Consider the following 14,352-nt stretch of genomic DNA (forward strand, 5'->3'; position numbering starts at 1 on the left):
ATAGATAAGTACTGTACACACAATATTGGATACTCAAATTTATGTGCAATTTAACACTTTCAAGGATTAATTTTGACTATATTTGGGTCTTACTTATGTAATGCCTTAAAAATCCTGGGGCTGGAGAGATGGCTTAGCAGTTAAGGCACATGCCTGCAAAGCCTAAGGATGCAGATTTGATTCTCCTGGTCCCACATAAGCCAGATGCACATGGTGGCACATGAATCTGGAGTTCATTTGCAGTGGCTAGATGCCCTGGCATGCTCATTCTCACTATCTTTCTCTCTCTCTAATAATTACATAAACTTAAAAAAAAAAAACTTAATCCTGAATAGCCTTGCATGGTGGCTCAGGTCTGTGATGCATGTACTTAAGAGACTGAGGAAGGAGGACTTCTGTGAGTTTGAGGCTGGCCTAAGCTACATAACAAGACTATCTCGAAAACAATACAAAACAGAAAAAATAAATTAGCCCTGAACAAGATGCAACTTCAATATCCAGTACATAACATTTGGCTAAAAATCACATCATCTATTTCAAATACTTGTTCATAGCCAGTTTTTTTTTCTCTGTAAAACAGGAACATAGTTAATGATGTATGATAATTTAGTGTCAGATATTTAGTCAACTATTAGTCTACTTAAATTACTGGACTTTGAATAAACCACATTCATTGGCATTATGTAAACCGGCTGCAATCAATTATTTAAAGGCCTTAATAAAAGATGGAGAGTAATTTTCCCCAGTGCAAAAATATTCTCTTTTTCCCCAATTTTGGTTTGTTTCTTTAAGATAGGATCTCCCTAAGCAGCCCCAGCTGGTTTGGAACTCACTATACTCCTGCTTCAGCCTCCTGTGTTCCAGAAATTACAGATCTGTGCCATATGAGTCTGAGTCTCTAGTATACTGATTATAAATTTTGGTCTTGTTGTACCTCCATAATCATGGGAGTCAACTTTTTTTAGATCTCTCTATAAATTGGTATTTATTAGCCATCTCTAATAATCTTTCTCTCTTTTTCCCTCTTTCTCCCCTCCCCGCCATCAGTATTACATGGTATTAGAGTTCTCCAGGGAAACAGTCAATAGGGACACAGAGTCAGTTCTTACAGAGATTAAACAAAGCAACAACACTGACCCTTCATAGTACCTTAAATATAGGATCGTGCTAGATAAATGGTTGCAAGTTGTCTACCAAAAGACTAGTATTATCCCTACAGCATTGATCCCCAAACCTTTGTTTCTTTGAGGCAAGATCTACTTCTGAAATGAAAATTATTTCCAAGCATTGAGATAATTTCTGGAAATATACCTTCATTCATGCCTTCTCATTCCTTATACATCATTAGAAAAATGAGCTTCAACTCTGCAGTGTTTACCAGGTACTCAACACTATTGTGGTTCAATATTATTAGTACCCCATTTTCCCCAAAACTGACCTGTTTGAACACCTGCATTGAGCTACTTTCTGAGTTAAGTTGGACCTCCAAGTTGTTTATGAGTTGATCCATATCTAGAAAAAAATATAAGGTTGAAAGACATCTTTTAGAAAACAACCTACTCCATTATATGCAAACAAATTACGTTATATCTATATATTCATGTATATGTGACTGTAAACATAGTTTTTCAGAACTAGCTACATACTAGGAAGTTATTGAAGCATTCTGATTTCATCCATGCATCAAGCTGGTCCTGACTTGCTTCCAGCAACATTAATTGCTTACTTCCCATGTGATAGTGGGAAGTATTCCCCTTCCTTCATGTAAATTAATCTGTTTCTTCCAACTTCTCCAATCTACCCTATTTCTATAAGAGTATCAACATATCTCCATAGTTTCAATAATTTTCCCTTCCTGATTCAGCTCTTGTTCTCAGGATTTCTAAGTTCCTGTACAGATATTACCTTAATATCATGTTTATAAGCCAAATATTTTCAGAGAAGCATTGTATTTGTTTACCCACTTTAAACCTACAAGTCAAGTGTGCTTAATAAAAAAGTCTTCGCTTTCCTCTATGGATAGCTGCTCCTCTGTAAGAGGAGGTAACTTAGCAGATTCATTCAACTGCCTTGAACTGTCAAAATTACATCTTCAACTAAATCTTGTTTGATCCATCTACAGTCCAAACTAACTACAGAGGAAACCAGAAGGGAAGGAAACCCAAGCAAAATCTACAGCCTAAGTCCTAAGCACTTGTCTCACTACCTTAGAGATACTTGCATAACCATGTTTATTGCCACTCTATTCACAATAGCTAGGAAATGGAACCAGCCTAGATGTTTCTCAAATGATGAGTGGATAATGAAGATGTGGCACATTTACACAATGGAGTTCTACTCAGCAGTAAAGAAAAATGAAGTTGTGAAATTTGTAGGAAAATGGATGGATCTGGAAAGGAATATACTTAGTGAGGTAACCCAGGCCCAGAAGGCCAAATGTCACATGTTCTCTCTCATATGAGGATCCTAGCTACAAATTATTGGACTTCTATGTGAGTAGGAATAAAACTCAGTAGCAGAAGCCAGTAAACTAGAAAGGAGATGATGGTATTGAATATATGTAAGTAGAAGAACAGATTAATGGGGGTGAAAAGGCCTAAGTGAGGTCAGGGGAAAAGAATAAGTAAAGGAAAAGTGGAGGGAGGGCTAATCAAAATCTAAGAGAATATAAATAAGTCATATGGAAACCTACTTTTTGGGAGAATGGAATATTCAGGAGCCATAAATTGTTACTAGAAAATTTTCAATGCCAAGGATGGGATACCTTTCAGTGAGTTGTTGGCCAGGGAGGTCCCTGATGACCCCAAAACATTATAGGCCATTACCAAGGCCCTTGGTTTCCCACCAGGAATAGACGGTAAGACCATACTGCTGAAGACTCCAAGGCCACTGAGAAATCCTGCTAGAACTGAGCTGAAAACCTCCTCCATGTAGACCAGCTGACAGAAAGGTGGGAAAAGCCATGCTGCGTGAAGTTGAATGGGAGAGAGAAATCACCAGTGAAGATAATGAACAGTGGACATGGCAAGCCTTATATTTGGCCAGCCAGGCCAAATGAGGCAAAGGGTACAATAGTGGCACATCTGTTATAGGGGAAAGCAACTGCCCTCTAATCTGACTTGAGGCCCACTTCATGGGAAGGAATACATCCCTGATACTGAAAACCTACAACAGAGGTAGTTATGAGCCCAGGGGCTGTAACATCTGCTGCTTTCTTGCTAAATGTATATACTATGCTCATCAAACTGCCCAGTAAGCACTTCTCTTAATGTTCATACCCATATATTAATGCTACTCTCACTTTTGGTTAGAAAACCTTCTCTTTTCAGGTGGCAGTGACCTTGGGATGAAAAGAAGTGAAAAAGGACTGCTCATCCTTGAAATATCTCTATCACACCTTCCCAGGCTCAGGGTACACTGCAGAATAGGTGATGGAAAGAATGTAAGAGCTAAAGGAAGGGTAGGACTCCCTACAATATAATCTTCCAGACAGAAAATGGCCTGGATATCTATGACCTCACACAGCCTGAGCCATGTAGTGAGGTCCAGGCTGCTCTCTAAGAGAGAGCGAGAAAGAGGGAAGAAGAGACATTGTGCTTTTTTTTTTTTTTTTTTTAGAGATATTGAAATTTTAAGGACAGGAAGTTAGGCCCCAAAACTCTCCTATATCCCAGAGGAGGGGCACCAAATAACTGAGAGAGCTTGCCAGAAAAAAAAAATCAACATTAATGTGGAGAAAATCCCCCCACCAAAAAAAAACTTTGATTGGCCTCATTATTTCTAGGTAGGAAAAATTTCAAGAGTCATTTACTGTCTGATCTTTTTCCATGCCTATGGATTAAGCCAAGGCAGGGTTGAAGAAACAGAAGGAAGTGGACAAGTTAGATATTCAGTTTCTATGAATCTCAATTTCTTCATCTGCCAAGAAGGAAGATGTTAATGTAATAAAAGGGTTGATATGAGGATTCATATAAGCATATGTAAAAGCACAGAAAATAAATACTAGTATATAAGAGTTATCAATTAACTATTACTTTCATCGTCATAGTTATCATTATTATTGTGTGGCTGGGGATTTAACACAGAGCTAACTCAGTGCACGTTAGGCAAGGGCTCTATTACTGAACTATATCTCCACCCTTTATTGGCATTAAAGTTCAGATTACTGAGCTCTGACCTAGAAGAATTTCTTCCAAGTATCAAATAGGTACTTTATACTCAATGATTTTACAAACCTGATCCATATCTTAATTTGCAAATATTAATTACTAGCATCATCATTAACAGTCTATCAAACTAAAAACCTTGATCTTTGACTTCTATTTCCTCTTCTTCTTCAGCCAAATGGTTGGTTATCAGCTTCAATAAAGTCAACTGCAGAAACATCTCTCATACCTAGCCTTTCAACATCTTCTAGTCATTTATCCTTTTAGAATAACCCATATTGTTAGCGAAATGGGGGGAAACATGAGTTCTAGAGTGAGTACCCAAGGTCATATCTCGTCTCCAACTACCATCACCACTTTCCCTCCACAACTTTCTGTGTTTTTTTCTTTTCTTGGTTTTTCAAGGTAGAGTTTCACTCTAGCCCAGGCTGATCTGGAATTTACTATGTAGTCTCAGGGTAGCCTTGAACTCACAGCAATCCTCCTACCTTTCTCCCAAGTGCTGGGATTATCTGAGAGAGAGAGAGAGAGAGAGAGAGAGAGAGAGAGAGAGAGAGAGAGAGAGAGAGAGAGAGAGAGATATGGAAAGAGAGAATGGGTGCACCAGGGCTTCCAATGCATGTACCACTTTATGCATCTGGCTTATGTGGGTCCTGGGGAATTAAACCTGCATCCTTTGGCTTTGCAGGCAAGTATCTTAACTGCTTAGCCATCTCTACAGCCCTCTTTTATTTTTTTTAAAGTATTTTATTTATTTGAGAGAGACAAACTCCACATACATGTGCTACCTTGTGCATCTAACTTTATGTGGTACTGGGGAATCAAACACAGGTCCTTAGCCTTTGTAGGCATGTTCCTTAACCACTGAGCAATCTCTCCAGTATCATGGTATATTTTCATTTTCTTTTAAAAATATTTTAACCAGGTCAGCCTGAGCTAATGTGAAACCCTACCTCGAAAAACCAAAAAAAAAAAAAAAAAAAATTAAGATAGCATGTCCCTATGTAGACCAGGCTAGCATTAAACTCATGCCAATTCTCTTCTCCTCCCAAATGCTGGGCAAGGTTTATTCAGCCTTTATTGGTTTCTCATCTTCAAAGTGGCAATGATAGTACTCATAAATTATTGTGAGGATTTAGTAAGTAAATATGTGTTCAAGTGCTTCCTACAGTACCTGCTACAAAAAATATTATCTCTTGGGGGGGGGGAAGGGAATTACCATAGGATTATTTTTATAATCATGGAAAATGCTAATAAAAATTTTTAAAAAAAGAGTTGAGACAAAAAAATATTATCTCTTTCTCACATTATCTTGTCATGTTAGTTTATGTAGCCCTAATTTTTAGATCATCACCTACATACTATGACTTACTGTCCACTAAATGTATGAATGACCATTGGCACCATATTTGCCCATCTTCAAAAACTTTAGTAGCAATAATTAAGACTTGGGAAATATTTTTGGCCCTGCCCATTTCACAAATTTTTGTCAAATATTATAAAGGGGATAGCTGATAATTAGAACTTCTCAACTGTGTAAAGTCAGAAAAGCCCACTCACACAAAGCATATTAAATTATTCTGGTCTGCATACTAAATGTTGGTCGGAATGACCAAAGGGTAGTTTGGAGTGGGCAAAGCAGGTGCCTATTTTCCACTCCAGAGGCCCTGATACTTATCTCTCCATGTAGTGTCCCTTGGACTCTGTGCTGGGATGTAGCCTCAAGAACTAAAAGAAGGTTGATCTCTAGAATCTAAAAAAAAAAAAAGAGCTACTATTTTATTGTTACATCATTTAGCTCAAGTACAAGGTAGGTATTTGGAATATTTAGCCAACAGATAGAAGCTTTACTTATAACACCATTCTGCAGCTGGATTTATTTGTAAGAACCAGGGGAAATGGTCTAAATCTCATGTTCAGGTCTTATGGCTATCTATTAGGATAAGGAGCTATATGAAGAAGAAACAAGCTGGGCATGGTGGCACACACCTTTAATCTCAGCACTGGGGAGGCAGAGGTAGGAGCATTGCTGTGAGTTTGAGTCCAGTCTGGAACTACAGAGTGAGTTCCCGGTCAGCCTGTGTTAGAGTGAGACTCTGCCTTAGGAAAAAAAGGCAAAAGAAAAAAGACAAAACAAAAGGGGGAACCTCTGGTATCTTGGATGACCTGTCTTTGCCTCAGCCTTGCTTTCCAAATGTGAAACAGTGGACAACAAGACTCGGAGGAATATCTTCTCTCACTCCACAAAGCTCTTCCTCACCTTCATATACTTGTAATTACCTCATTACCCCAAAGGAGGGAATGAAGTCCTGGGGGCACAGAAAATGTGGAGATCCTGTTATCCAGCCACTCATATAAGTCCAACAATCACTCTAAAGTAAATGCCTAAACCCCCAGGCACAATTAGAATCCATGTTCCTATTTCAATCATGGACCTTCAGCAATACAAGAAGCTAGGAAGCTTCTTTAGGACACCCAGAACATCACCAGAGAAGCAGCACAGATAAGCTTCTCTCCTATCTTGGTTTTCTCTTGCCTCACAGGGACTTATAACAACTCAAATTCTCTGCTCCCATGCCACATGTTCTTGCCTTCCTACTGCCTTCCCAAGTGGACAGAACTTTTTACTCATGCTAGGCCTCCTGCTATTTTTTTCTTTTTATTGCCCAAAGATTATTCTTAGAACTCACTGACCCAAATAACTATTTAACCCAAGAATTTTCAATAACATAGGTACTTTAAGTCCCACAGACCCAGCAATTGCACACTGCCTTCTTGTGTTCAATAATCAAGATCTAAGGGAGATGATTAACCCTCTGGCTTGACCAACTACTTGACTGAAGGAACTCTAAGAAATAGATTGACAGATATAAAGGCAAAAGGTAGCTTCACCAATCCCCCAAATTCCTCTAGAAAGATTGGTAATAAACCAATAACTTCAGTTGCTTCTAGTGGCTGGGGGACAGAAACAGGAGGGAAAGATTTCACTGTATAATTTTTTATGAATGTTAAAGGAAAATTTAAAATTGTAAGGAAAACAAAACTTATGTCAGCTATATTTTCTCTATTGGTGAATTATATGTACCTCTGGCTTTAATTAAGGTGGTGGTAGGTAGGATAAGAAAAAATGCTATAGAACAAAGTCAACCAAAAAATCCTTCAGCAACTAAGTAAATGAGAAAACCGAGAGAAGGAAATGTTTGTATTTGTACATGGGCTATGAGAATCACAAAAACAACATCTACATCTTCTTATTTCCATGAGAGAGAGTGTCTCTCACTGGACTTGGAACTCTGTTTTTAAAGTTAGACCAACCAAGTAGTGATGTCCTATCTCCCCTTTCCACAGTGCTTGGGGTATAGGCTTGTGTGGTTATGCCTGTTTTTTTATATGAATGTTTGGTATTCAACTCAGGTTCTTTTTTGCTTGTGCATCAAGTCATCTTATCTGTTGAGCCATCTCTCCAGCCATGTGACCAACCACATTTTCTTACTGTTTGCTAGGCATTCATGAATTCAGAGTGTTTTACAAAATTCAAATACATATTCCTCACTATGACGTAGTTTCTCCTACTCTCTCCAATTCACAGATTAGGAAATTCAAATTTAGAGTGTAAATAATTTTACCAAGGTTATGATGATGGTTAAGTTCTTGAATAAGAGAAGTAGAAAAGAGAAGTGTTAAATTGGGCTCTAAAGTTACATTATTGCTTCTTAAAAATCCCAAAGTTTGAAGGCTGGGGCTATAGGTCAGTGGTAAAGCACTTTCCCACCATGCACAAAGCCCTGTATTCAATCTCTAGAACTACAAGAAAACAAAAATCCAAGGTAGACAAGATAGTGGTCAACAATGGGGCACAGTCTATTAAAAGAGGGTAATGCCCAAATATTTCTGCTTAAATAGCAAAGTGAAATAGGGAACTTTACAAAGCAGGAAAGAAAGTTTAGAGACTGTTAGGATGGATTGGCTTGGTTTGGGGAGCTCCCTGCTCTCAGAGAGAATGTGCAAATGCTGACAGTAGACTGCAAAAGTCATGGGCTTAGAAAATTTGCACTGTACTTTCCGTAAAGGATATTTTAAAAAGAAGGAAAAAAGTTGTGTCCTGGGCAGGAGACACTGGAAAAACCTTCTCCTCTCTGCACTGAATGCTTGACATTCTTCACTTAGCACTTCCCAGGAGGGAAGAAGCCAAAATATCCTTATTTGCAAATGATATTAGTCTATATAGAAGAGACCCTAAAGACTACACCATAACATCATAAGGTGATAAACACTTTCACCAAAATGTCAAGTTACAAAATTAATATGTAAAAGTTAGTGGCCTTCCTATATACCAACAACAACCATATTGAGAAAAAAAAATCAGGGAAGCCATTACATCCACAATTGCCTTAAAAAAGAACATAGGGGGCTGACGTGATGGCTTAGTGGATAAGGCACTTGCCTGAAAAGTCAAAGGATCCAGGTTCAATTCCCCAGGACCACGTAAGCCACATGCACAAGGTGGCACATGCGTCTGGAGTTTGTTTGCAGCAGCTGAAGGCCCTGGCATGCACTCGCTCACTCTTGCTCTCTCTCTCTTTCTGCCTTTCCTTTACATAAATAAATAAATTTATTTTTTTAAGACCTTAGGAATAAACCTAACCTAGGAAATGAAAGATCTCTGTAATGACAACTTTAAAAACCAAAGAAAGAAATTAAAGAATACACTGGAAGAAGATGGAAAATATCCCATGCTCATGGATCACAAGAATTAATATTATGAAAGTGAGACTCTTGCCAAAAGCAACCCACAGGTTCAATGCAAGCCCAATTCAATGTCATTATTCACAGAAATAGAAAAAATAATCATCTTAAAAGTCATATGAAAGAATAAAAGAGCCTGGATAGCCAAAACAATCATGAGCAAAAATAATAATCCTAGAGGTTTCAGTATACCTTATTAAAAGTTATACTATAGTCCCCTAGTAGCAAAAACAGCATAGCACTGGTACATGTAGATGGGACATGTAGATCAGTGGAATAGAAGACCCAGATATAAATACATGTAAAGGATAAATGGGCACTCCAGGGTCTCCAGTGGCTGCAAACAAACTCCAGATGCATGTGCCACATTGTGCATCTGGCTTACGCGGGTTCTGGGGAATCAAACCTGGATGCTTTGAGTTTGTAGGCAAGTGCCTTAACTGCTAAGCTATTTCTACAGGGCCCCAGTTGATTTTTGATAAAATACTCATTATAGAAAATACAACATGTTCAATAAATGGTGCTGGAAAAACTGCATATTCACATGTCTAACAATCAAAGTAGACCCCTAAATCTCACTGCATGAAAAGCAACTGCAGGGGCTGGAGAGATGGCTTAGCGGTTAAGCGCTTGCCTGTGAAGCCTAAGGACCCCGGTTCGAGGCTCGGTTTCCCAGGTCCCACGTTAGCTAGATGCACAAGGGGGCGCACGCTTTTGGAGTTCGTTTGCAGAGGCTGGAAGCCCTGGCGCGCCCATTCTCTCTCTCTCCCTCTACCTGTCTTTCTCTCTGTCTGTCACTCTCAAATAAATAAATAAAAAATGAACAAAAAATATTTTTAAAAAAAGCAACTGCAGATATATCAAAAGTATCAATACAAGTCCTGAAACTATGAAATCACTTAATCAAGAAATAGGGAGTATTCTTCAAGATGCAGACACAGGCAAGGATTTTATTAATAGAACTCTATCCACTCAGGCAATAAAGCCAACAATTGACAAGTGAGATTTCATGAAATTAAAAATCTTCTGTAAAGCAAAGGAAACAGTCAGTTGAGTGAAGAGGTAACCTATAGAATGGGAGAAAAATCTTTACTACCCATACATCTGAAAAAATTAATATCTAAAATAGAGAAAAACTAAGTATGATATTAAATCCAATTAATAAATGGGCTCATAAACAATTCTTAAATGATGGCATGTATGTGGTCACTAAACATGTGATAAAATGTTCAACTTCACTAGTCATCAAAGAAACACAAATTCAAACCATGTTAAATTTCCATCTTACCCCAATTAGAATATAATCTTTAAGAAAATAAATAAATAATAAATATTGGCAAGTGTGTAGAAAAAATGAAGACTTTATACACTGTTGTTTGGAATGTTAAGTTCAGCTACTATAGAAACTAGCATGAAGGGGCTGGAGAGATGGCTTAGTGGTTAAGTGCTTGCCTGTGAAGCCTAAGTACCCCAGTTCGAGGCTCAATTCCCCAGGACCCACGTTAGCCAGATGCACAAGAGGGTGCACATGTCTGGAGTTCGTTTGCAGTGGCTAGAGGCCCTGGTGCGCCCATTCTCTCTCTCCCTCCCTCCCTCTCTCTATCTGCCTCTTTCTCTGTCTGTTGCTCTCAAATAAATAAAGAAAAATGAACAAAAAAATTTTAAAAAAAGAAACTAGTGTGAAGGTTTCTCCAAAAACCAACAATAGATTTTGTATATGACCAAGTTATACTGCTCCTGGGTATTTACCTAAAGGACTCCAAGTCAACACAGAGATACTTGTACTCCAAGTCATCACAGAGATACTTGTACATCAGTGTTTATTGCAGCACGATGCACAATACTACATTATGAAACCGCCTAGATGTCCAACAAAAGAGTAATGAAAAAAGAAAATGTGCTATAAATACACAGTGGAATTGTTTTTCAGTCATACTGAAGAGTGAAATCACGTAGTTTGTAGAAAAATGGGTGTAACTGGAGATAATTATAATAAATAAATTAAGCCCACCTCAGAAAGACCAATATATGTCTTCCCTCATTTGTGGTTTGTATGAAAAAATGGAGACTAGAGGAGTATGAAGGGAAATATGCTCAAAATGCAATATATGTATATGAAAACTTGGTCAGGGAAGATGGTTCAGTGGTTAAAGGTGCTTGCTTGCAAAGTCTGATGACCTGGATTCGATTCCCTAGCACCAATGTAAAGCCAGATGCACAAAGTGGTGCATGAATCTAGAGCTCTTCTGCAGTGGTATGAGGCCCTACTGTGCTCACATTCTCTCTCTTTCTGTTAAATTCATATTTTAAAAGTCCTCAACATATAATATATACATGTATGAATGCTTAAAAATAATTTTAAAAAAAGCAAAAATAAACAAATGGGATTACACCAAACTGGTTTTGTTTTGTTTTTGTTTTTGTTTTTCAAGGTAGGGTCTCACTCTGGCCCAGGCTGACCTGGAATTCACTATGGAGTCTCAGGGTGGCCTCAAACTCACAGTGATCCTCCTACCTCTGCCTCCCAAGTGCTGGGATTAAAGGCGTGTGCCACCATACCCAGCCTCACCAAACTGTTTATACAGTTTTTATACAACAAAAGGATCAATCAACAAAGTGAAGAAATAGCCTACAAAACAGGAAAACATTCATAATTATGTATCTGACAAGGGGCTAATACCTAGATTATTTAAGATATTCAAAACAATAACATAATAACTTGTATTTTAAAATAAGCAGAAGTCTTATACAGATAATGTCTCAAAAGAGAACATAAAAACCAGACATGGGCCTGTAATCCCAGCACTTAGGACGTAGAGAATAAGAAAAGGAGCTCAAGGTCATCCTCAGCTAAATAGCAAATTGGAAGCCAGTCTAGGCTACAGGAAACTGTTTCAACAAAATAATAACTAATGAGATAAATAAATAAAAATATCCTAAAATCCCAGATTTTGACTTGCTCACATTGCATCTATTTTACCTACATGCACATTTAACATCTTTTAGGACATTACATAGAGCAATTAGCATGTTCTCAAAATTTGTATCCGGCTGGGCGTGGTGGCGCACGCCTTTAATCCCAGCACTCGGGAGGCAGAGGTAGGAGGATCACTGTGAGTTCGACGCCAGCCTGAGACTACATATTGAATTCCAGGTTAGCCTGGACCAGAATGAGACCCTACCTCGAAAAACTGAAAAAAAAAAAAGTATAAAATTTGTATCCACCTTCTTCCCATTAATCTGTATTTCTTTTCTATAGATACACAGCAACATTAAAGTAAAACAAAGTTCTTACCATTACAAAAATGATGAGATCCTTCACTTATGAAACACATATTAGACCTAGTGTTCATAATCATAAATTAGCACATCATGTCAAAGATAAAGAAACAACGTAGATGATAAAGTTGCATTGGGAATAATAAATTGGTCAACATGTAATTTCTAGGTATAAAATCTAAATACAAACTTCAGTATAGGGCTGGAGAGATGACTCAGTGTTTAAAAGTGCTTGCTTCCAAAGCCTGGCAGTGTGGTTTCAGTTCCCCAGTACCCACATAAAGTCATACAAACAAAGTGGTGCTTGCATCTGGACTTTGCAATGGCAAGAGGCCCCTGTATGCCCATTCATACTCTCTCCCCCCACTTGCAAATAAATAATAAAATTATTTTTAAAATATTTTAATGTCAATATATAAGTTAGAAAAGGAGCTGGAGAGATGGCTCCATGGTTAAAGGTGCTTCTTACAAAGCCTACCAGCCTAGGTTCAATTCCCCAGTACCCACATAAAGTGAGATGCACAAAGTAAGTGGCACATGCAACTGGAGTTGGTCTGAAGTGGCAGGAGGCCCTGATGCACCCATACTCACCTACTCTCTGTCTCTCTCTCTCTCTCTCAAATAAATAAGTAGAAATATTTTTAAAAGTCAGAAAGAAAATCAAATATGGTCTCACATTGTCTTTGGATCAATCAATGAACTGAACACAATGCTAGTCATCTATATATACTCTACTTTAGAATTAAATTGTAATCATCCCAATCAGATTTTAATAATTTATTAAAAATATGAATTTTAGAACAAGACTTTAGAATATAATCTACAAACCATTTAATAGTATGAGAAAGGCTAGTAGTATGAAAATACAATATTACATGTCATCAAGCACCTCATAGTCTGAAAAAGGGTTGGTAAAGTATATATATATATATATATATATATATATATATATATATATATATATATTATACTTTTTATATATATACATATGTCAAAATTCAGGATAGAGAGTAATACAGTTTCTAGAAAATGCAGGACCAGTGATATGGGGTCTCAGAAAAGATTTCTAGATAACAGGGACAAGGAAGTTTTCATAGAAATTATTTTAAGTTGGGATTAATGATGGAAGGTATAATATAAAAAGTTCCCAAGAAAAGTCATGAAAATAAGTACATTATAAGATGGTTTATTTGTGGTATCAATTAAAAAGACAGGGATATCTGAATAATAGCTAAAGAAAAAAGAAAGATCCACTGTGGAGGCCAGTGACCAAGTAGGGCATAAAGAAAGATTAGGATCTGGGTGGGGATAATAATTAAAATAATTAAAACAGAAACTAGGAAATGAGCTTTAAAAATATGCCTATGATTGTGAAAGTGCACACTATCACACTCAAAAGCTGAGGCAGGAGGATTGCAAATTTAAGGCTAGTCTGCTTACATATAAAGACACAGCTTCATTTTTTTAAGAAGTCTGAGGATATTCTAGGCCTTGGCTTTAATGCTCAGTGCCAGAAAAATAAATAAATAATATGATATTTTCTCAGTGCCTAATATGTGGCATGGCAATATACATGTGCTATATGAATTATGTATTCAAAGGCAGTTTTCTCATCAGTCAACAACTTGAGCTCAGAAAGTACAACTGACTTCAAGGCCAAATTAAATATATAAATACATCAAACAATAATAAAGCCCCTGCCAAGAAAAGAAAGGATGAGTGGTCCATGTCTACTACCTTATACCAGAAACAGGTAATCTGGAAAGATGAGTGGTAACTAGATTAGGCCTGGCACCTAGGTAACTGGAAATCAGATAGCCAAACCACTCAGAAGCTCATCTCTAAAGTGCACATACTAGAAAAATGAGAGTGATTGTGGTGATGTTCATGTGTTTTTCCTTGAATGTTCTTTCCAGTGTGTCCTGAAAGTGTAAGCAAAAGGGTTCTACAGTGCTTCAGTAGTTTATCAATGGTTAATATCTCACTCATAAGGGTTCCCCCAAATTTGTAGAATAGAATTAAGTCACTAATTTGTTATCAAAAGGTTATTCTGGTTAAATTGCCCAAAGAATGAGGTAACAGGCTGATTAGTGACTATTTTCTTATGGGTGATAAAGTCCAGTGGGGACAATGTTGAATGCAAACAGATAAACCATATATT

General features: G+C 37.5%; 1 protein-coding gene across 8 annotated transcripts in view; it reads right to left on the minus strand.

Annotated features, from left to right (window-relative positions):
- Positions 1–14,352, minus strand: part of Klf8 (Kruppel like factor 8) — a 133,377-nt gene that overhangs the window by 28,501 nt on the left and 90,524 nt on the right. For all 8 annotated transcript variants that reach the window (XM_045140466.1, XM_045140467.1, XM_045140469.1 and 5 more), the window contains one exon: positions 1,439–1,512. In XM_045140466.1, the coding sequence (XP_044996401.1) occupies positions 1,439–1,512 (74 nt within the window). The remainder of the gene's footprint in view (positions 1–1,438; positions 1,513–14,352) is intronic.

The sequence above is a fragment of the Jaculus jaculus genome, chromosome X, assembly GCF_020740685.1.
Source record: "Jaculus jaculus isolate mJacJac1 chromosome X, mJacJac1.mat.Y.cur, whole genome shotgun sequence".
NCBI lineage: Eukaryota > Metazoa > Chordata > Mammalia > Rodentia > Dipodidae > Jaculus > Jaculus jaculus.